Source organism: Leopardus geoffroyi, chromosome A2 (assembly GCF_018350155.1).
Source record: "Leopardus geoffroyi isolate Oge1 chromosome A2, O.geoffroyi_Oge1_pat1.0, whole genome shotgun sequence".
Lineage (NCBI taxonomy): Eukaryota > Metazoa > Chordata > Mammalia > Carnivora > Felidae > Leopardus > Leopardus geoffroyi.
In genome coordinates, this window is record NC_059331.1 from 145,796,735 (window position 1) to 145,820,372 (window position 23,638).

Below are 23,638 nucleotides of genomic sequence, written 5' to 3' on the forward strand. Positions count from 1 at the left end.
CCCCCTTCACTTCTTTGAACCCCATCCCTAGAGCTCCTGTCAACCTTACCCCCCACCATAGAGATTCTGTCTTCCCAATGGCTTCACTACAACCCTTTTCTATCAACTCTGACCATCGCCTTGAAATCAGATCCTAAGTTCTGATTACCTAGACTACTAATTGTAGTCTCTTAACAAACCTTCCACACTGCAGCCTCTTTGCCACTCTACATTTAAAACAAAAACAAAAGCAAACAAACGAAAAGCAGATCTTACATCATTCCCTTCTTCAAAACTTTTATTTCCAGGGGTTCCTGGTTGGCTCAGTCGGTAGAACATGTGACTCTTGATCTCGGGGTTATAAGTCTGAGCCCCACGTTTGTAGAGATTACTTAAAAATAAAATCTTTAAAAAACCACAAATTTTATTTCCAAACCAATGAAGCACTAACTCTCCAATCTAGCATTCAAACCACGACTTTAACTCAACATGTATCGGCATCAGTCAGCATTTTCTTCCTCCACTATACTAGGCATACTATGCTCTAGCCAAACCAGTCTGCTTATTTTTCTCTAAACACACAGTGTGCTTTCGCGCCTCCAGGATGTGGTTCATCCTTTTGTCCACCTGGATTACCTGTCCCATTCATCTCTGCTATTCTAAGTCTCTTCCTCCCTTAATTTCGCTTGTCATGATATCTTCACTCACCCTCCACTAAATAAATGTGTTATAGTTATTTGTGCAGTTATCATATTTCCCTACCGGATTCTAAATTCTGCTCAAACAAAATACTGCCTTTAGTGAACTGTCCAATTTGCCATTCTGTGTCAAGTGATTTGCATGCACTGTCTCATTTAATCCGTACATCAACATTATAGGACAGGACTCTCCCCATTTAACATCGAAGAAACTGAGTCTCAGGGGCATTAACTGGCTTGCCCAGGTCACACAACTGATGAGGGTGGAATCCCTTTCTTAGCTTATTTAGGCTGCTGAAACGCAAATACCATAGCTTGGGGGGTTTATAAACAACAGAAACTTATTTCTCACAGTTCCGGAGGTCTAAGATCAAGACTCAGGCAGATTTAATGTCTGGTGAAAGCCACTTCCTGGTTCTTAGGTGGCTGTCTGTTTCCTGTGTCCTCACACGGTGGAAGGGGTGAGGGGGCTCTCTGGGGTCTCTTTTATAAGGACGTTAATCCCTTTCATGAGGGCTCCATTCTCATGATCTAAGCACCTCCCAAAGGCCCCATCTCCTAATACCATTACCTTGAGGGGGAGGGTTAGGATTTCAAAACATGAATGGGGGGGGGGTGTGGATACGAACATTCAATCTATATTCGTGTTTGCATTACTTACGGTAGTCAGCACAGTATCCACCACCTGCACTGTTCTCAATCTGTTTGTGTCAGATCAACATGTTTAAAAACAGGTCAACATGTTAAAAAAGATTCTAAGGAAATAGGGAGGAGGATTGAAACAGTAACGAATTAGGATGGCAGAATTGTTGGTGATGTTTCCAAATTTCAGCCAGTGGGTCACAGAGCTTCTCAAGTAAGCATTTAAAATATGTAGTTACTAAACAGGGTTGCCGCTACTCTTAAATATTTTCTAATTGTTACATGTAGGTTAGTTTTGTCTCCCCGATTTTATTGTCACCCCCCGGAAATTATCTCTACTCTGTTGCATTCCCCCAGCTTTCGGCGCATTGCTCAACACGCGATGTACGTACTTGTTGATTTTAACGTAGGTGTCTTTCCATATGTGTACGGCAACCGGGTAGGGGACGTGGGTGTGTGATGCAGTAGGCATTCCTTCCCATCCCTTTTCCCTTGAGCAGCTGCTGCCTGGATGCTTCCCTTCTCGGGGGAGGAGGCAGAACCACTGACCCTTTAACAAGTTGTCCCTCACAGAACAGGTGTCTCCCCCGCCTTTCGGAGGAGAGGGATGGCTGGACACTTAGTGACATCAGCGACCGACCAATGAGAAGTCAGGCTTCGGCAGCCGCGCCAATGAGCAACCAGGGGCGGGCCCGGTTTCCTGGGAGCCGGGCGGACCAGGCTGGTCCACCCGCCGCCGCGGAGTCTCCGCCGCTCACGCTGCGCGCCGCGGCTCCAGCGACTCCCGGCGGCTCCGGTGGCGGCGCAGTTCCCCTGCCCGCGCTCCTACCAGACGCACGGCTCGGGCACTTCCCACCGCGGTGCACCTCCCCCGCCTCTCGGGCTCCCGCGGAGGCGCGGCTCATGCCCCCGGGCGCAGGGCGCGCAGGTGGGTCGGCCGCCGCGGGGAGATAGGCCCCCGGGGGGACGGCGGCGGGACCATGGCCCGGAGACCCGGGGCGCCGGCCGCTTATGGGGAGGAGTTCACCTTCGTCAGCCCGCTGGTGAAATACCTGCTCTTCTTCTTCAACATGCTCTTCTGGGTGAGTCTTGGGGGTCTTGGGGGGGGGGGCACCTGGGCTGCAGGGCACCCCTCGAGCGTGGAGTGGGTCGCCCACGTTCTGAGGAGGGGGCGTCCCGGGATGCCTGCTTAGTTTTCTGGGCTGATGACACTTTGGGGTAATTCATCCTGGGGAGGGACACCACGGTGGCGCCGCGTCTGGAGGGGGCGAGGGGGCGAGGGGGCGTTGGGTGGGGAGGTGGGGGGAGGGAGGGTAACGCAAGAGATTCAGTAAAGACTTAGGGATATCCTCTGGGCATCTGTGGCAGGCCAGAAAATGGGTTTGCGAGCGAGACGCGGGTTTTCCTGTTGGCCCAAAGCAGACCCACTGGTACATTCATGATTGGGGACTTCCAGGCCTGGGGGCTGGGAGGCCCAGCAGCAAAGAAAAAAGAGAAAGCCGGGGGAACCGGACCGTTCCTCCCCCTAACCTCAGAGAGGATGGGTTACAGGGCTTCTTCACCTTTTCCTTTTGGAGGCCTCTGGTGCCCCCCTCCCCACAAAGGCTGAGAAGGGGCAGGAATGGCCTCCAGATGTGGATGTCTTTCCCATCACTGTCCCAAACTTTGCCCCACCTTTCTCAGGATCAAACTCCATCCCCTGGAGCCTGACAGTCTTCATCTTCTCTACATTGGACCGACCCTGTGTTGGGCTGCAAGGCCAGCAGTCCTTTCAGAATCTTCTGATGAGGGTGGAAAAGTGAAAAAACTCTTGGACGGGGGCTACCGAGATTCCCATCTCCAGCCTGCAGTTGATTGTTGATTTAACCTGGGCAATATGTTCACCTCTGTAGGCCCTAGTTCCCTCCTCCCCAAAATTGAACCCAGTATAATCAGAGATAGCAGGAGTACTCTGCTGGAGCTAAGAATCTAGCTGGACCAGCTCATGAAATGCTAGCTCAATCCTGTTTCACATCTATGGAGACCCTGAGCTCCTCTGGGTTTGGGAACATAGAGAGGTCCCTCCCCCAACCCCCATATCTGTTCCAGCTCCAGCCAAGCCAGAGCCGCTGCTCTAGGTGCCTATTATCCCTGCCCATTTCCACCTGAGACCTGAAGTTCAGACGTGCAGGCGGGAGAAAGCATGAGTTTAAAATATGTTTCCTATGAGAGGGAGCAGACCCAGCATCTAAGCCAGTTGCCCGAAAGGTTCACAGGGGCCGTGGTTTGAAGAACAGACACAAAGTGCATAAGTGCTAGCCTGTTGGGACAAATGAGAGAAATCCCAGAGGGTGGTGATAAGAGCTCAGCCATTGTACCATTTCACTCAAAATGAAGTTTGAGTCCCTAACAAATTCTCAGTTTTAGCACTGGGAAAAAAAAAAAAAGAAAAATCTGGAAGACATCTTGTCCAGCACCCACATTTTATATATGAGAAAACTAAAGCACAGAGATATTAATTATTTTTATCCAACAAGGTCCAACAGCTGGTTAGTAAGTTTGATCTTGTGGTTTTTCTATTGAACTACTGTGCCTCTAGGGGAAGTCCTTGGCCCAGATGGCTGCTACTGTAGTCAGCAGTATTAGCAGTTAGCCCAACTTCCCATGGTCTAGGTTCTGCCTCAGCTGGAGGTTAGGGAAGAACAGAAGAAAAAAAAAAAAAAAAATCACCAGTACTCTGCCCAGCCTGGGGGATGTTCTAAGGGAAACTCCCTACTTAAGGGCAAGTCCCAGTGAACCCTCCTACCTGCTCACAGAATGCGCCAGCCCAGTGACATGCCATCCTCAGAGCCAGCACTAGCATCCCAGGGACCTCAGATCCACCTTCTGACTTTCTTTATCAGCCAAGACTCTGCTTCTTTTTTGGAGCCTGTGGCACCTCACCCTTATCTGGGTTCCCCAGCGACAACAGCTGGGTGCATCTGTTACACTTGCATTCATGGTCATTTTCTTGGACTTCCCCACCCTGCTCCACCCCTCCTTTTACCAGACAAATGACTTTGAGAGGTTGCAGCCAGGGAGAGAGTTTGGCTCCATGGACCCATTTGCCTTGGTTGAAATGATTCATTCAAGGTCAGAGGACCTTGCTAACCAAGTTGGCACCACCCCAAATTAGAGAAGAGCCCCTTCTTGGCCCTACTTTAGACTCATAAAAAGTCAGAGGCTCTAGAAATAGCACAATGAAGGACAAGAGGCCCAGTTTCTTTCTGGCATCAACTTACTGTGTGACCCTAAGCCAATATATCTGTCTCTCTGTCCTTAATCTTTCTCCTCTAAAGGAGAAAATTTTTCTGCCTCTGTGAACTATTTAAAGATGAATACATCACTTTAGGGACTGTTTTCTTTCCTCAGGACCTGGGGCTGAATCTAAGGATGCATCTCTCTGTGTTCTGGTGTCCCCGGGACATTGACCTTCTCAGAGGACAGTACTTTTTGGGTGTTACTGAGTGTCACTTTCCCCCCAGGCCCAGAGCCTCAGAGCTACATTCCACACAAGTGCAGTTGGAGATGAAGGGCTGCTTCCCCAGCTCAGGGGTCATCTTTCTTCCCACCCTCCTCAGGGACTGGTTACAGTGCTTTCTTTTTTGTTGGCTTTCACCATCCTAATCAAATTCCCCTCTTCTGCCCAGGAGACACCCATGGATGGGACTGTGGGTGGGCCCTTCCCTTTTCCAGGCAGAGTGCATGTTCTGGCCAGCTGCTGGGGGAGCCGCATATGGGTGCTGTTTGTTTCTGTGCTGGAACACAATGGGAAGGTAGCCAGTGTCATCTGGGCTCACACTCAGTGGTGGCGGCAGCACTGGCTATCTCTGCTGCTGCTCTGGAACCCTGACACTTGGGTCATTTAGTCTGACTCAGAAAGCTGCTGGCTTCTTTGGGAGCAGGACCAATTCCTCCTGTTCGTGTTTCAGATCTCACTTCTGCTTTTACCTAGGAGTTCTGGTTTTCTCCCCAGAATCGTGCTGCTGGGTTACTGACTGTTGGGATCCCATGACCTGGAGTAGTTGCCCCACGACTCCAAAAGTTGTATTACAATCTTTCAGTTAAGAAGTAGCTGACTTTCCTCCCCTCCCTGTGTTGGACAGCTCTGTGCAGAGAGAAGACCAGTGCCATAGTACATGCTTTATCAGCCTTGGGCATACATTGGCAGGAACATTATCAGTGCTGCCCATAGCAGTCACCTCCTTCCTTACTGGTCCTTGTCCCACCCAGGGCAGCAGTTGGGGTGGCTTTTGAGTCAGGCAGAACTGAGACTTCCAGTCCCTGTGTCTCAGCCCATGCTTCCTTGGTGGCTATGCCTCAGGGCTTATATACATACACCTTATATATACCTTGATTGTCACATCCCTTACCTGTGCTGCAATTAGGTGTTTATTTATGTCTCGTCTTCTAGACTTCGGGCCCCTGAGGGTAGACTGCCTTATTCACTTCTTGCTTCTCAGTGCCCAGCAGAGTTTGGCAGAGTGGGTACTTGCTGAATGTTTATTGAATGGCAGCTGGGGGAGCAGCCCCTATAGGGTGAAGGCAAGATGCCCTTCCTTCCTCTCTTATGAACACTAGTCTTTCGAGATGCAGCACAACCTAAAGTCCTTGAGCATTCTTGGTTGGGAAGAGGGGATCCAACTGTGTTCGTTCTCTTCTGCACTGGGTCTCGTGGCCTAGCACCCTCCTTCAAGGCAGGTCAGCCATCCGCCCCCAGCATGTCCCTCAGGGCCATACGTAATTACTATCCACGGCACCCAGATTTTTCCATTTCCGCTGCAGCACAGGTGGACCCCCATCCAGGTCATTCCCAGACTGATCCAGGCCTCTGGTGAGGTATCTTCTTAAAAAAATTTTTTTTTTTACATTTATTTATTTTTGAGAGACAGAGAGAGTCAGAACACAAGTGGAGGAGGGGCAGAGAGAGAAGGAGACACAGGATCCGAAGCAAGCTCCTGGCTCTGAGCCGTCAGCACAGAGCCTGACATGGGGCTCGAGCTCATGAACCATGAGATCATGACCTGAGCCAAAGTTGGACACTTAACCGACTGAGCCCCCCAGGCGCCCCAGGTGAGGTGTCTTCTTTAAGAAATTCACACCCCCCTCCAGGACCACTGTCTTGGAGTCCTCAGTGCACTCAGAATGTCCCATGTCACCTGCAGCACCATCTGTTGTAACCTGGCTCAGAAGCCTTGAGGAAATGACCAGGCATCAAACCTGGAAAAATCCCTCCTGAATGGCAGAGACCTTTTTATCACCCAACATAACCCCCAACACACACACACACACACACACACACACACACACACACACACACTCACACACCCACATACTCACACCTGAATACCTTAGGAAGCGGAGCCCATCCCCCTCCCCCAACTCTCCTCCTTCCCCTGTAGACTAGGCAGGCTTAATAAATGAAATAGTCACATTACAAAAAACAAAAAACAAACAAAAAAAAAACACTAAAAAGGAAGACAAGAAGGATATCCTATGCTGTCAAGTCACACACATGCCTTCTTATCTCAACAGCTCTGTTTGCCTTGTACCAAGTAGGAAATCATAAACTTCAAGCAGCCTTTAAAAGAATAAAAGAAAACATGTAGCACCTCTTAGAGTCTTGATAGCAGATTCTGTGTCAGGCTGGGAACTCCAGGGCGATAGTTCAAGTGTTTACATTACTGTGAGTCCTTGTGGACTTCTCTCCCTTGTTTATAACCTTGGGAAACCCAAACCAGCCACGGCCTAAGGAGAAGCTAAGGGGTTGGCTCCAGAGCCGCCGGATGGCTCAGTAGGTTGAGCGTCCAACTCTCTTGATATCGGCTCAGGGCACGATCTCACAGTCATGGGATCAAGCCCCAAGTCAAGTCGGGCTCCATGCTGAGCATGGAGCCTGCTTAGGAGTTTCTCTCTCTCTCTCTCTCTCTCTCTCTCTGTCTCTTTCTCTCTCTGTCTCCCCCTCTGCCCCTTCCCCACTTGCCCTCTCATTCTCTCTCTCAAAATAAATAAATAAACGTAAAAAAAATTAAAGGGTTGGCCCCAGATGTTGGAAAGGAAAGAGCTCTGTGGACTCCCCCACTCCAGGAGGACAATTCCATCCAATCCAGAGGGAGAAAGCCAAGAGCCAGTCTCACAGAGAGAGTCTACACCTCAGAAACCCAGGAACAAATGGTGCTGGGATGGCCCCAGAAGTGTGTGCAGACCCTGGGCAGTGAGAGAGGGGGCCCTGCTTTAGGTCTAGCAGGCTTATCCGAAAATAAGGACGGAGAGGACTTTGAAACTGAAGGTGCAGACCCCTCTCTCCCAGTGTCCCTCTGGATAGGGGAAGGATTTTTGATTCCCACGCAAAGACTGTGTGTCTTCCCCCACCCCCCTTCAACAGAAGAGGAGAAGAGATCCCAAGGAAGAGGAGAGGACTTTGAGACATGCACCCACTTCATACAGACTGGACTTTACAATGTGGAGACAAAGAAGGCCCAGGGCTTTGTCTCGGGGGCTGGTGGGCCCTGTGTGGTGATGCCGTCTTCTCCTTTCAGGGTGCTGTTCCAGGGACTTCCCTCTGGGCCCTGCTGGTATCATCACCTCCCAGTGCTATCTTACTTCCCCTTGAGCCCTGCCCAGTTTGGAGATTACCAGCTGCTCCCCCAAGAGAATTGCAGGCAACTTCTTCCCACCTCTCGTGATGCCCGCAGGTGAATGCACATGCCCTGGTGTTGCTGTGAGCCTCTGAGGTGGAGAGAGGAAGGCAGCCAGGTGGCTGAGGTCACAAGGCTCAGGAGACAGAAAGACAGGTTCCTGTCCCACTTCAGCGGCTCACTTGTTGAGTGAGTCAGGGAAAGTTTCTTGAATTCTCCCAACATCAGTTCTGTAAAATAGAGATGCTAACACCCTCTTGGGACTGTGGTCAGAATTCAATGAAATAGCGTGTATAAAGTGTTTATTTAGCCCAGTGCCTGACCCTTAGCGCTTGACAAAAGACAGCTATTACTGTTGCTAGAAATAGCTCCTGGAGGTCACCTGTTAGGGATGGCCTTGGAGAGCTGGGATGAGTGCTCCTTCTGGCAAAAGGCAGATAGATAAGGATTGAGTCTAGGTGAAGGCTAGCTAACCTTGGGCCTGACTTCCTTCTGCCTCACACCCCCTTTGCTCACATTTCTTTCTTTCTTTCTTTTTTTTTTTTTTTTTTAATAATTTATTTTTTAATTTACATCCAAGTTAGTTAGCATACGGTGCAACAGTGATTTCAGGAGTAGATTCCTTAGTACCCCTTTACCCATTTAGCCCATCCCCCCTCCCACATCCCCTCCAGCAACCCTCTGTTTGTTCTCCATATTTAAGAGTCTCTTATGTTTTGTCCCTCTCCTTTTTATGTTATTTTTGCTTCCCTTCCCTTATGCTCATCTGTTTTGTCTCTTAAAGTCCTCATATGAGTGAAGTCATAGGATTTTTGTCTTTCTCTGACTGACTAATCTCACTTAGCATAATACCCTCCAGTTCCATCCACGTAGTTGCAAATGGCAAGATTTCATTCTTTTTGATTGCTGAGTAATACTCCATTGTATATGTATACACCACATCTACTGTATCCATTCATCTGTCGATGGACATTTGGGATCTTTCTATACTTTGGCTATTGTTGATAGTGCTGCTATTAACATGGGGGTGCATGTGCCCCTTGAAAACATCATACCTGTATCCCTTGGATAAATACCTAGTAGTATAATTGCTGGGTTGTAGGGTAGTTCTATTTTTAGTTTTTTGAGGAACCTCCATACTGTTTTCCAGAGTGGCTGCACCAGCTTGCATTCCCACCACCTTTGCTCACATTTCTACTGTTAGCCAGAGAGAAGTGTTAATTAATGATGCCTTTGTATTTTATATTTTATAGAGCTGTTTTATATCTGTCATGGGAACAGAGACCCCACTGTTGTCTCCAAGGACCTTTCCTAGGTCCACTTATAAGGGCTCGTCCCACCGCCTTGGTCTTAAGGTACAATCCAGTGGAAGTCCATGCCTGTAATTGTTGGCATTTGGGCACTAGATCCAGAAGAACTCTTGTTTAGAGTTTCATCTTGGGGCCCTGTAACTTTTCCTCTCTTATCACTGATGGTTCTGAAGTAGTATCCTGGGGCTAGAATAAGGGTTTTTCTTAAAAACGTCAATTCATGGATGTCTTTTTGCAGTTTGCAAGAAAAGAAGTCAAACAAGGCAGAGAATTTTCTCCATTTTCTATTTTCTCCCATGAACATTAGCATCTGTGGCTGCTTATCTGCCAGCAAGCGCTAGCAGAAGGCAAAGGGAAGAGGACAAGTAGCACCAAATATTATGGAAAACTAGGAAACTAGAGTAGTGCCTGTATTATTGTTTTATGAGATGTAGAGACATATGCCTAACAGCCTTGTCATCACTTAGTACATTTTTCCTTATTTCTAGGATAGAAATTTATGTTGTGCTTCCTCACATGACACACTGAGAAGGACACAAAACTATCTGTGTGGTATTTCTGTCAAAAATGTGTCATCTGAGGGGTGCCCGGGTGGCTCAGTTTAAGCATCTGACTTCGGCTCGGGTTGTAGTCTCTTGGTTCTTGAGTTCAAGCCCTGCATTGGGCTCTTTGCTGTCAGTGCGGAGCCTACTTTGGATCCTCTGTCTGTCTGTCTGTCTGTCTCTCTCTCTCTCTGCCCCACCCCCAATCTCTCTCTTTCTCTCAAAAATTAATAACCACTTTTTAAAATGTGTCATCTGAGTCTAATTGTGAGGAAACAATCAGACAAATCCAAATTGAGGGGTGTTCTGCAAAACAACTGGCCTAGACTTCTAAAAAAATGCCAGTGTTGGGACACCTGGCTGGCTCTGTCAGTAGAGCATGTGACTCTTGATCTCGGGGTCGTGAGTTCAAGCCCCACGTTGGGCATAGAAAAAAAAAAAAAAGCCAGAACAAGTGTTGGCAAGGATGTGGAGAAACTGGAACCCTTGCACATTGTCGGGGGGGAATGTGAAATGTTGAAGCCACTATGGAAGAGTCTGGTAACTCCTCAAAACATTAAACACAGAATTACCATGTGACCCAGCAATTCCATCCCTGGATATATATCCAAGAGAATTGAAAATAGGTATTCAAACAAAAAGTTGTCCACCAGCATTCACAGCAACACTATTTACGGTAGCCAAAAGGTGGGAACAATTCAAATGTCCATCAAGGGATGAATGGATAAACACATTTTGTTATATCCATATAATGGAATGTTATTAGGCCATAAAAATAATGAAGTACTCACCAAAGCAAGGATGAACCTTGAAAACATCATGCTCGGTGAACGAGACCAAACACAAAGAGCCACATACTGTATGATTCCATTTACGGGAAATGTGCAGAATAGGCAAAACCTTAGAGATAGAAAGCAGATTTGTGGTTGCCAGGGGCTGGAGGAGTGGAGGGGATGATGTCCCTTTGCATACCCACATCAGTGTGAGGGAGGTTTTTTTGTTTGTTATTTAGCATTTCCTTACTTTCTGGCAGTACGTGTTTAATGGGTAAGAGATTTCTATCTGGGGTGATGAAAAAGTCCTGGACCATGATAGCCGTGATGGTTGCACAGCAATGTGAATGTACTCAAGACCACTGGACTGTAACACGGTTAATTTTGTGGTGTACGTATTTTACCACATTTTTTTTTTCAAAGTCAGTATCTTGAAAGACCAAAAACAAAGAAAAAAGAAGCCAAGCTGCAAAGGAGGCCAAAGGAGACTTGATCTTAAATGCATGATCCTTGATGGGATCCTGGATCAGGAAAAAAGAAAAAAAAGGTTATAAAGGACATTATTGGGAGAATTGGGGAAAGGGAAGTATGAGCTGTAAATTAGAGAGCAGCGATAGCATATTAAAGTTGACGAGAAGAATTTAATATGTCCAAAGTGTATAGGGTATGCCAACAGAGCATTGTAGCTTCCTGGGGCTCTGACACCTGAACAGTTTTAACATTGCCTTACACTTTGGTGTGAGGAGAAAATCCCCCCTGATTATTTGGTTTCGGTTTTGTTGTGTTTTTTTAGAAATCCCCTTGATTAAAGTTTGTGACATTGCATGCATATGAATCCTAATTTAAGAAAGTCTGATATTTAAAAAAAAAATGTGGGTTGGGGCGCCTGGGCGGCTCAGTCGGTTAAGCGTCCGACTTCGGCTGAGGTCATGATCTGACCCACGGTTTGTGGGATCCACGACCCTGGGATCGTGACCTGAGCCGAAATCAAGAGTAAGACGCTTCTCCGACTGAGCCACCCAGGCGCCCCCGAGTGTCATTTTCATCATATCACATCGTATACCTGTGATTTACCTCTGTTGATGTTGATCTTACTCCCCTGGCCGAGGTAGTGTCTGTCAGATGTCTCCACCCCCTTTCCCCCCCTCTTCCGTACTGTGCTCTTTGGAAGGAAGTCACTATGAGCATCCACACTTAGGAGCGGGGAGTTGTGCTCTACCTCCTTGAGAGTACACTGTCGACACAAACCATTTGCAATTCTTCTGCATGGGAGATTTTCTTTTCTCCCTCATTTATTTATTTCAGTCCTTTTTTTTTTTTTAATTTAAGTCCTTTCTATCAGTATGGACTCATAGATATTTATTTTATGTTTGGGGTAATAATTTCATTCTTCCTTATTTTGATGTCCCTTTGGCATACCCACCTCAGTGTGAGGGAGGGTCTTTTTGTTTGTGTCTTAGCATTTCCTTACTTTCTGGCACTGTGAGATACTCCAGGCTTATCTTCTATATCTCCTGCTCCAGTAGGAGATTCAGCCATTTTCCCAAGGAGCCCAGGGGTTGGTTATTTTCATTATAAGGTGATTACTCACCTTATATAAGGATAAAGGTATTGGTGCGCGCAAGTTATTTTATATAATTTGATTGACAACTCCTCAGGAACATGCCTTTTGCTAGACTCAGCTATTTTAAAAACTGTGTCTAGCTCTTAAAAATTTCCAGTGAGGCTTCATTCTAGCCAGAATATGAAAAGCCATTCTAAGAAGTATCTTTATCTCTATCCTCCTCGTGAAAGGAGGTCATTGGTGGTATTGTGGGGTGTTCTAAGGATTTTGTGGCAAAGCCTGATAGAGCGGAAAGAGTACCAGACTGAGATTGGAAACTGGGTTTAGTCCAGATGTTTCCTCTGCACCCATGTGCACTTGGCCAAGTATCACTTTGCTCTTTGGGCCTCATCTATAAAAAGGTGAGTGGCTGAGCTCATTTCTAAGGTTCTATTCAGCTCTAAAATGCTATGCTATTAACGGCAGCAGCATTAACTCTGGGAGGGCAGTAGCTTTGAGGAATTCAGGGTGGGAGATGTGGGCAGGAATAGGAGTGTGAAAGGGCAAGCAAGCTGTGACTCGGGAATGAAGAGGGAGATCAGTGATAGAAATACCAATTCTTAGTTAGCTAGTGAGCCCCAGGAAAGCAGTATCATTAGTGATCGTATTAAATATTAACAATAATATTAAAGTCTTCATCTTGATTTTAATGTAACCCGTACCTGCTGCTCTAGATCCCTGGCTGAGTGTGCTTTAGGCTTGTGGTTCTCAAACTTGGCTGCACATTGGAATCACCTGGAGCACATTCAGAACTACTGCTGCCTCAGGGCACCTGGGTGACTCAGCCAGTTAAGCGTCTGGCTCCCGATGTTGGCACAGGTCATGATCTCACGGTTCATAGGATCGAGCCCTGCATCAGGCTCTGCACTGACAGCGAGAAGCCTGCTCGGGATTCTCTCTCTCCCTCTCTCTGTCCCTCCCCTGCTCGTGCGCTCTCCTCCCCCACCCCCACTCAAAAGTAAATAAATAAACACTTAAAAAAAAAAAAAAAAGAAAGAAAGAAATACTGTTGCCTGGATTACAATATGTGGTTTGGGTGCAGCTAAGGCATCAGCAGTTTTCAGTTCTTCCCTCCCTGCTCTTCGTCCCATTCTAACGACACTCAAGTTGGGGAAGCATAGGCTGTAGATGCTCTTGCTCCTGTCCCACATAGCGTGCAGTCTCCTTAAGGGCAAGACTACATCTCACTCATTTTTGCGGTCCTCAGAGTACCTTGTACATAGCAGCTGATGACTTGAATTTGGATAGTGTGTTAGTTTCCTAATGCAGCTATAACTAATTACCACAAACTTCATAGCTTAATACAACACAATTTTCTTACATTCTAGAGGTCAGAATTCCAAAATGGGTCTCACTGGGTAAAATGAAGGTATCACCAGGGATGGCCCCTTCTGGCGGCTCTAGAGGAGAATCTATTTCCTGCCTTCTTCAGCTTTTAAAGGCCGCCCATCTTCTTTGGCTCATGGCACCACACCCCTCCAATCTCTGCTTCCATTGTCATACCTATCTCCTTCTCGGACTCTGACCTTTCTGCCTCCCTCTTCTAAGGCCCAATAGGATAATTACTCTCCATTTCCAGACATATTTACAGATTCTAGGAATTAGGACAGGACATCTTTTGGGGGAACACTATTCTGTGCTACCCCCCACAGATAGAGACAGAACAACTGCTGTCATTACAGGCCCACACAGGGAATTAAGTTACCGTGATACGTGGCATGTCTTTACTTTGTTGTTTTAGTCGTGTTGGGATTTAATCAGAGGCCATCTTTGTGGCAAGTTATGCATCCTAGCAAAAGTTTAACATGTGTAAAACAGTGAGGAGTCTGGGAACAACAGAAATAAAGAGCAGGTTCATATCTTTAAATGATTCAGTAAAGGGATATTCAGAACTGTTAAGTGGCTATGGGGAGTTTTAAAGGGCAGGCGGGGCTGCTCAATCACTCTGGCAAAGGGCTGTGCCTACAGGCTGGGGGATGACTGAGATCTCTGTTGTGTGGTTGCCTTGCCTCCCACCCACTCCCCCTTGCTCCCTCAGCCTGGTTGTCCTGGGGGACAGCAAGCCAGCTGGCACCTCCAGCCCCACTCACAGCTCTGCAAGCAACTCCCTCTCTCCCGGACAAAGAGCATGAGGGCCAGTAGATAACACACCTAGTCCTGAGTCAGAAGCAGTGTCAAAGGATTGGGGGCAAGGCTGTGTATATAGCCAGGGAAGAGTCCTGAAAGATCCGGTTTTAGATAAGGGTTTCCATTTACTGCTAAACGCACCAGAAAGCAGAGGCCACTGAGGAAAAATATCTTTCTGCTGAGTAACTACTTTGACCCTATTAGCTCTATAGGGGCCCTATTCCCTTCTCCCACCGAAGCCCCAAGATGGCTTTTTCCAGCTGGTCTCTGTCTTGTGGGACAGTGGAGTCTAGCCAGCCATCTCCTTCCCCACTGAGTTGGTCAAGTCCCTGCTGCCGAGAACTCCCTCTAGCCAGAGCGTGGCCCCAGCAATTGCCATGGTGACAGCCAGCTGCTGCTTAGCACCAGCCTGGGGACTGGGCACAAAGAAAGAGTGGCCGAGAGATGTGCACATTGGGCTGCCCGACACTCCTGGAGGCCTGCGGTGGGGGTGGAGGGCAGAAAAGGCCCCTTTGGGGATTCTTGGTAGTCTCTGATGGGTTTGATCTCTCAGGGAGAAGCCAGGAAGTTTGAAGCATTTAAACTCTTATTGTGCTCCACACTGGAATCCAGGTTTATAAAGATAAAGGCTCCCTTGCCAAGCCAGTTTGCATTTTACACACCTGTGTTCATGGATGCATTCTTTCCATTGCTATGTGCTTGCATTCGTGCATTGGACACCATTTTGACCTCCAAGAGATTTAGACACTTGGGAGTGTTCGTCGACTCAGGCCTGCTTCAGCTTTAAAACCTGCCCTTTGAGGTAGTTGGATTCAAATTCAAAATTTCAGAGTTTGTGTGTCACCCTGGAAAAGTTAACTATTAGTAATGACAGAAAATATTTATTGTCAGGCACTGTGTTAAATGCTTTCCATACATTATCTTATCTAATTTCACAGTGGTTTTTATTTTTTTAGATGTAGTTGTTTAAATTCTCGTCTTCAGATACAGAAACTGAGGTTCAGAGATTTGTCTAGCATAGGCCCAGGTTTGACTGGTTCCAAAGCCCAATTCTTAACTACGGTCTGTAACCTTGTATTGCCTTGATTTCCTCATCTGTAAAATGAGAACAGCCGCCTCACAAGATAACTGTGTTGTGAGGATCAATTGAGATCATCTTGGTAAAAGCTTTTCTTGAAGGCAAAACAGATGCCATCAACTGTATCTCTTGGGAGGACAGAGATGGTCATCTCTGGGTCCTGGGAAAGTCATCTTCCTGCTTCTCTTAAGGTTACTTACAGCACTCAGGGCCCCCTGGTTTCCAAAATCTCAGAGTCTGCCTCATTGCTGTGTCCACAGGTGATTTCCATGGTGATGGTGGCTGTGGGAGTCTACGCTCGGCTGATGAAGCATGCAGGTGAGCTGTAGGTCCCCCTCTATCTCCCTATGACTCTTGCCAAGCCCCTTCCTCCTCTGCCTCCATGGCCCTCTAACATGCTTTCCTCAGCCGCCCTCTAGCCTGATTTGAGCACCCTACCGCAAGGCATTAGGCCACCCAGGCCAGTTCACCTGGATTTCCCTGAACTCCCACGAATCTTCCAGGATATGCTTACATTTTAGGCTTAAGAAGTGTCTAGGAAAGTAGGTAGGCCTCTGGGAGCAGAGAGTAATCAGAGGCCTTACCCCCTCCCTCACTCTGTCCTGGAGTAACTCAACCTCCATTCCAGTTCTACTGCACAAAGTCTCCAGGAAACGGAATCTGCAAAACTGGGAGCCTAATGCCATTCTAATTCATTTCTGGGGCGCAAGTGGTTCGTCCTCTCTTAAGCCTGGGAACAAAAGCTCTTACTTTGTTATTTGTTAGTTCCTCAAATTAAATGCCACAAACCTTTCTCGGCTCTTTTTATTCTCCCCATTGGAGGAGAGTACTGCCTCCCCATACCTTCATCCAACCATACTAGAGATTCCCCCACCAGAGGGGAACAGTTTTGGAGGGCATCCCCCACCTCGTCCCTGGGTATCACTCTCAGACAGCACCAGGCTCAGACTGAGACAGCCTCTCCCCCAGAAGCAGCCTTGGCCTGCCTGGCAGTGGACCCTGCCATCCTGCTGATCGTGGTGGGCGTTCTCATGTTCCTACTCACCTTCTGTGGCTGCATTGGATCCCTCCGTGAGAACATCTGCCTCCTGCAGACGGTGAGTGGTCAGGGACCCCACCAGAAAGACCCTGGCCCCCTCCATATGCCTCCCAGCCTCCTGATGCCGTTCCTACTACCATTTCAGTTTCATCTGTCCCACCTACCCTCCAAGGCCTGTGCTGTCCACTCCCCGCTGTAGAGCTCAGCCCAGATGAGTCAGCACACAGTGGCCACCCTCAAGACAGCATGTGAGAGGCAGCGGCGGCCTTATGTGCGGGGCCTCTGGGAGAAGTGCCTGTAGCCCCCAGTACCCAGTACTCCCCATGGCCCTGGGAGGGGCTACGCCCAAGCATGGTAATTGACTGTCTTCTTTCCCTGCCCACTCCCTACAGTTCTCACTCTGCCTCACCATCGTGTTCCTGCTACAGCTGGCTGCAGGGATCCTGGGCTTCGTCTTCTCAGACAAGGTAGCACTGGGGCCCCAGGGGCTTCTTAGGTGTGAACTGGAGGGAGGAAGAGAAGGTTCCTGCCCATGCTTAGCCTGATTAATTAACCAGCACTCCTTCCCCTGAGAAGCATCAGCCTTGGAAAGATTCTCCTTAGGGATGAACAAATGGCCTTTAAAGTCACCATATTTAGAGAGGATTTCCAGATTGTAAGGTGTTTTCCCTCTGACAGTTACAGAGGCCAACAGGAAAATAAACTCTATGAACACAAAGTTAAAGCAATCTACAAACTTTAATGGCAAATTATTGGGTAAAATATAATTATCAAGTGGACCGTAGACAATACGAAGAAACTTTTATTTCTTCTGAAAGTTGCTTACTGGGATACACAGAAGGAAAGAAGGGGGAAACTAAACAAGATTTTGAGCAGTGTTCACCATATCTGGAAGTGGTCTATTTAGTGATCGTCCTTTTAATTAAGAACCAGAATTCATTTCTCAAAGGGCAAATGACTGCCAGGAGTCGTATTGAACTATAGAAACTTTGAGAAAAATAGTGGAGCAAGAAGGAAGAAGGAATGGTGTAAACTATGAAATGGGGAGTCACTGAGTTCATTCTGAAGAATGTCCTAGTCCTTCTGGCTTAGTAAAATCCTAAAATGATACGGATCTGTTTGGAGTCTAAAGAGATGCAGTTTCCTTATGTCCACTAGAGGTCAGTGTCTCAGCTTTGTAAGCCCTTTTCTACTAAAATCTATATATTGGATTCTCTGCTTTGCATCAACAAGTATTTTGTGGTTAATAATGTTCCCAGATAGATAAATCTTGGATTATCTTGAAATGTGGCCTTGAGAAGTGGCAACAGCAGGTCCTGCATTTCTCTTGCCTACTGGTACCTGAGGGCCCAGGGATGGATAGGCTTTTTGGAACTGGCCATCAACCTAGGACTTGGTTCCAATTTCAAGGTTGACTTCAATGAAGAAGGATGGCTACCGTCTATGGTTATTCCTGAAGGGAGGAGCAGGTTAGGGGTTAGTCCTGTGTTCTGATCCCCTACTCATGTCTCTGGCAGGCACGAGGGAAAGTGAGTGAGATCATCAATAATGCCATTGTGCACTACCGAGATGACTTGGACCTACAGAACCTCATTGATTTTGGCCAGAAGAAGGTATGGGCTAAGAGTGGGGGGAGGTCAGCTGTGGTCTGAGAGGCTGTAGGCAAAAATTAATGCCATCCCAAGAGGCACCTCACCCTTCAGGTCTGTGGGCTTCTTCATTACCTGTCAGGTAATGGATTCTGGAAGGAGGTTTGGCAAAAAACCATGCACAGTAGAGTACTTTAAAAGTACTTTTAAGAGAACAGAACAGTAGTATGTATATATGGTAATCTGCCATTTGTATAAAAAGAGGGAGGAAAAAATATGTATTAATATTTACAAAAGGAATCTGGAAGGATATGTAGAAACAATTCTAAGTGGTTACTTTTAGGGGAATAAGGAAATGGGCAGATTTTTACATATTACCTATTTAAAAGTTTACATTTTAAAATCATGATAAAATATACACAACATAAAAATTTACCATTTTAACCTTTTTAAGTATATGAAACTGTGGCACTAAGTACATTCACATTGTTTACAACCATCACCACCATCCATCTCCAGAACTTTTTCATCTTTCCCAGAGAAACCCTCCCCATTAAACACTAACTCCCCACTTCCCCTTCCCCCAACTCCTAACAACAACTATCTACTTTCTATGATTTGGCTACTCTAGAGACCTCATATAAGTGGAATCATATAGTATTAGTCCTTCCGTGACTGGTTTAGTCACTTAGCAGTTCTTCAAGATTCATCCATGTTGTAGGATATGCCAAAATTTCCTTCTTTTTTAAGGCTGAATAATATTCCATCGTATGTACAGACCACATTTTGTTAATTCATTCATCTTGCAATGCACACTTGGGTCACTTCTAAATGGAAGTGATGCTGCTAGGGGCGCCTGGGTGGCTCAGTTGATTGAGCGTCCGACTTCAGCCCAGGTCATGATCTCGCGGTCCGTGGGTTCGAGCCCCGCATCGGGCTCTGTGCTGACAGCTCAGAGTCCGGAGCCTGTTTTGGATTCTGTGTCTCCCTCTCTCTCTGACCCTCCCCTGTTCATGCTCTGTCTCTCTCTGTCTCAAAAATAAATAAACATTAAAAAAAAAAAAAAGGAAGTGATGCTGCTATGAATCAGAAGTTGAATTTTATTTTATTAAAAAAATGTTTAATGTTTACTTATTCTTGAGAGAGAGAGAACATGAGTGGGGGAGGAACAGGGAGAGAGGGAGACACAGAATCCAAAGGAGGCTCCAGGCTCTGAGCTGTTAGCACAGAGCCCGATGTGGGGCTCAAACCCACGAACTACAAGATCATGACCTGAGCTGAAGTCGGATGCTTAACCGACTGAGCCACCCGGGCACCCCTAAAGTTGAATTTTAAATAAAAGTGCTTTTGAGACCAGTACTGAGTTCCTCTTCCCTTGGTGCAACTTGACTTGGATCCTCCTTACTTTTATGGAGTAATTAGGAGCCCACAATATTGAAGATTCTCTTCTGTTTCCTCTGTATTAAGACAGATATTTTCAACACCAATCCTTTAAGTATTTCAGCCAGTGTTTTTGAACACCTCCTTTTGCCAGCCTTATATTATGCAGGACCGCAAAACCAGAACCTGCCTTCAAGGAGCTCATAATTGAATGTATAAAAAACAAAATATATAACTTTGGTTGTTATAACAAGATATATAAAGGTGAAGGCCACTGAGAAATGTGAACTCAAGGTTTAAGGTTGTGTTTAAACACAACCTGAACTTACAACTGGAAGCTGGCCACAGACTTTTGGCTGCTGTGAGAATTCCCCTGGTCATCTCAATGTGAGGGGTGGGTGATTCTTAACCTCTGTGGTGGGCTTTGTTACAGTTCAGTTGCTGTGGAGGGAATTCCTATAAGGACTGGTCGCAGAACATGTACTTCAACTGTTCAGAAGACAACCCCAGCCGTGAGCGCTGCTCTGTGCCTTACTCCTGTTGCTTGCCTACCCCCAACCAGGTGAGCCTACATCCCACCTCATCTCCTCCTGGGCAGCAATCTCAGTTACTTTCCAATTAGGGTAGCCGCTGTTGGGAATCCCCATTCAGTAGCTTAACCGGTCAGTTTTGTAGGACAGCTGTCAGATGTTTTTCTTCCCCCCAATCTAATGGCTCTGTTAACTTTTCATTCCCACAGTCCACATGGGGATTCAGAAGGTGCAGGTCTCTAAAACAAGGAGAACTGAACTCAGACCTCCCAGAGGGAAGGAAGCTTGCGTTTAGCAACTTCCAAGCTAGGATCCTCCACATGTATTCCCTAACATTTTAGGAGTTTAAGAAGGGTGGGAAGCCCATCAGCTAGGGCCCAAAAGAGAAAGTTTGAAAATAGGAGTCCCATTTAGCTTTTCTTTTCTTTTTTTTTTTTTTTTTAATTTATTTTTGAGACAGAGAGAGACAGAGCATGAACAGGGGAGGGGCAGAGAGAGAGGGAGACACAGAATCGGAAGCAGGCTGCAGGCTCTGAGCCATCAGCCCAGGGCCCGACGCGGGGCTCGAACTCACGGACCGCGAGATTGTGACCTGAGCTGAAGTCGGCCGCTTAACCGACTGAGCCACCCAGGCACCCCCCCATTTAGCTTCAACTCTTTCCCCAGGCAGTGATCAACACCATGTGTGGCCAAGGTATGCAGGCCCTTGACTACTTGGAAGCTAGTAAAGTCATCTATACCAATGGCTGTATTGACAAATTGGTCAACTGGATACACAGCAACCTCTTCCTTCTTGGTGGTGTAGCACTGGGCCTGGCCATCCCTCAGGTAACTTACCCTGTAAGCCTTGTGGGTCGTATAATTCTGCAAAGACTCCTTTGTTTTGGGGAGGGCCCCTGGGGATCAGCTAGGGTGTCAGGCACAGCTATTGCTAAGGAGCAGGGGATCGGATGGTGCTGACCACACTGGGAAGACTGAGTCAGGGAAAACAAAGACATCACTCATTGCTGAGGGCCCAATCCATCTCGCCTCTCCCAGCTGGTAGGAATCCTGCTGTCTCAGATCCTTGTGAATCAGATCAAAGATCAGATCAAGCTACAGCTCTACAATCAGCAGCACCGGGCCGACCCATGGTACTGAGAATCCATCCTGCACCTCCTCACATTGGCAACAGGCGAGCCTCATCGACCAACAGCAGTGGGTATAGCTCTCATCACCAAATGGAGACTTGGATGGACTCCAGTCCCCCAGCAACAGTCCAGTGGGGAGAAGCCAACTCCAGCTGGGCAGAAGGCAGGGTGCATAGGTGGCTCAAGTCTAGGAAGGATGACCCTCCTCCTTTCCCCATCCTAGCCCTCACCATTGTTAGAGTTATTTTGTATTCTTTTTAACCTTACACATTTGGGTTTATGTTTTTTTGTTTTTGAGTTTTGTCTGGGCAGAGATGTTTGGGAAACAGCAGTTGCACAGAGTCTTGGGGGTACTAGGTGCTGCTTTACACGGAGGCACTACAACCTACAGCTCTACTAGGGCTGCTACTGAGCCTGCTGGATGTTTTCTGATTCCATCTGTTGACAGCAAGACCTGGCTGGAGAGTGGGCACTAGCAGCCCTACCTGGAGTCCAGTTAGCATGATACCAGCTCCAGAAGGGAATGGAACAGGCAGTGAGCTTGGGGTCGGCTGGGGACAGTCGTATGTGTTGGGTAGGAGTGGAAGGCGATATGTTTACCAAATGCTGCCCTGCCATCCTCCCAGGTAGTGAGAGTGAGCTACATCCTGCCCCTCCCTCATTTCCATGGAAACATGGCAGCAGGGGCAAGGGGTACAACAGCAGCCAAATTCATCCCTCTCCCCCACTCCACCCTTTTTAAAAGGTTTGGAACCATGGTCTTTATATTCTGCAGCCAGCAGAGGTGGGACTGAGCCATTTGTGCCCTTGAATTCCTCTCATCTGGCCCTCCCTCTCCAGCAAGTGGGGTTTCTTTAACTTTGGCAGTGCTGAGGGAGGCTAGGTAATCCCTCCCCACCCCCCCACCCTTCCCCCGCCCCGCCATTCCCCTACACCATAGCTCAGTATTTCTACAGTGTGAAAAGCAGGGACCTTGCTGGGGCAGGGGGAGCCAGAAGTGGCAATAAAAGTTTGTTGACCTGGGCTAAACTTGACTCCATGAATTTTCCATTCTGGCAACTAGAAGGGGGTGGGGGGGTGGGTAGAAGGGCCCAGTGGGTGGGCCCTCCTTCCAGGTGGGGACTGGAGACTCCCCTAAACACAGCACCTTGTGGGCCCCCATCCTTCGCTCCATCTCTCCCGCAACCAGATGCACTAGTCCCCTCCCACAACCCCGCCCTCTCTAGTCTAAATTAGGTCGAAAGATTCCCAATACTGATCTGGGAACAGGGTAATTTTATCTCAAAACCTGATGTTAATTTTTTCCCAAACTAAAGTGAATTCAAGTTTGCTGCCCAAAACTTCTAGGATGGGGGTAGGTAAGAGTACAGCTGGAAATCAGAATCTAATATTCTCTGTTACAGCGGGGAGGGGAACGAGGAGGAAGGGCATCTCTTCATCCTCAGTCTGGACTCTCCAGCCGCCTACTCCATCTTTACCTGAAGGATGCGGCCCACCTTAGTTTTTAGGGAGGACTCAAAAAAAATTTCGAAATTTCGAGCGGAGAGAGCTGCTGGCTTCCTCGCGCGGGGAGGAGCGTGCGAGGGCAGCAAGCTGGGAGGCCAGGCGGGCGCGTCGGGGGCGGGGCTGGGGCGGGGCCGCGCGGCGCTGTGGGTGGTCCCCGCCCCCGCGGCGGCCGAAGCAGGCGCCTCCGCCCCCTGCCCTGGAGGAGGTGGGAGCCGGGTAACTTGGGAGCTGTTGGGGGTTGCGTGGCCCAGCTATCCGGTTAGTGTTCCCCAAAAGGTCCTCGCCGCCCTCTGCTGTCGGGGGTCTCAGACTAGGAGCTTTGGCACAGCGGGGGCCGGGGAAAGACTCGAAAGAGTCCCTACAGCGCTGGAGAGACAGTCTCGAGTTCTCTCCCCGCCCCCAGTTTCTTCTAAACGAACCTTCTGCGCCTGGGAGGGCGTCTTTCCAGCAGCCGCCTGGGGCCCCAGCCAATGTTTAGCTCCAGCTAGTAACACAACGGAAAGAAAAAATCATCACAAATAAAAAATTAAAAGTAAGGGCCTTTTATTCTGAGAGAAGAGTTAAAAAGCGCGCTTTCTCTGTGTCGAAGGTAGATTTTATAAAGCATTTTATATTTCTTTTGGTGACGGGGACCTTTTGGGTTAGGAGTTGGGGGTGACGCACTTTCCTGGTTCACTGGCTTTGAGGAACTCACCTGGCAAGGGGCTTGTTTGGGGAACTCTTGGAATAAGAGAACAGAACGGTGGTCCGCAGACCCAGGATTCCAACCCAGACTTCTAAAACTACAAGCTACACTTTTACTTAGGTCTCTGCTTTCTAAAGCCCAAGTCCCAGGTCTTTTTTTTTTTTTTTTTTTTTTATGTTTATTTATTTTTGAGAGAGAGGAGAGACGGAGTAGGAGGGAGGGAGGGGCAGAGAGAGATGGAGACAGAATCTGAAGCAAGCTCTAGACTCTGAGCTGTCAGCACAGAGCCCAAAGATGAAACTCACGGACTGCCAGATCATGACCTGAACGGAAGTCTGATGCTTAACGGACTGAGCCATCCAGGTGCCCCC

At 47.8% G+C, this 23,638-nt stretch overlaps 1 protein-coding gene across 2 annotated transcripts; it reads left to right on the forward strand.

The window, feature by feature from the left end:
• The first annotated feature begins 2,041 nt into the window (after positions 1–2,041).
• On the forward strand, positions 2,042–22,105 carry TSPAN33 (tetraspanin 33). Of its 2 annotated transcripts, none has more exons than XM_045495594.1 (8): positions 2,042–2,401; positions 15,669–15,726; positions 16,378–16,505; positions 16,840–16,914; positions 17,965–18,060; positions 19,850–19,978; positions 20,613–20,774; positions 20,985–22,105. In XM_045495594.1, the coding sequence occupies exons 1-8, from the start codon at positions 2,300–2,302 to the stop codon at positions 21,084–21,086; spliced, it is 852 nt and encodes a 283-aa protein (XP_045351550.1). In that variant the 5' UTR covers positions 2,042–2,299; the 3' UTR covers positions 21,087–22,105. The 2 variants fall into 2 exon arrangements, with proteins under 2 accessions (XP_045351550.1, XP_045351551.1); XM_045495595.1 differs by having other exon boundaries at positions 16,381–16,505.
• The last annotated feature ends 1,533 nt before the right edge of the window (positions 22,106–23,638 follow it).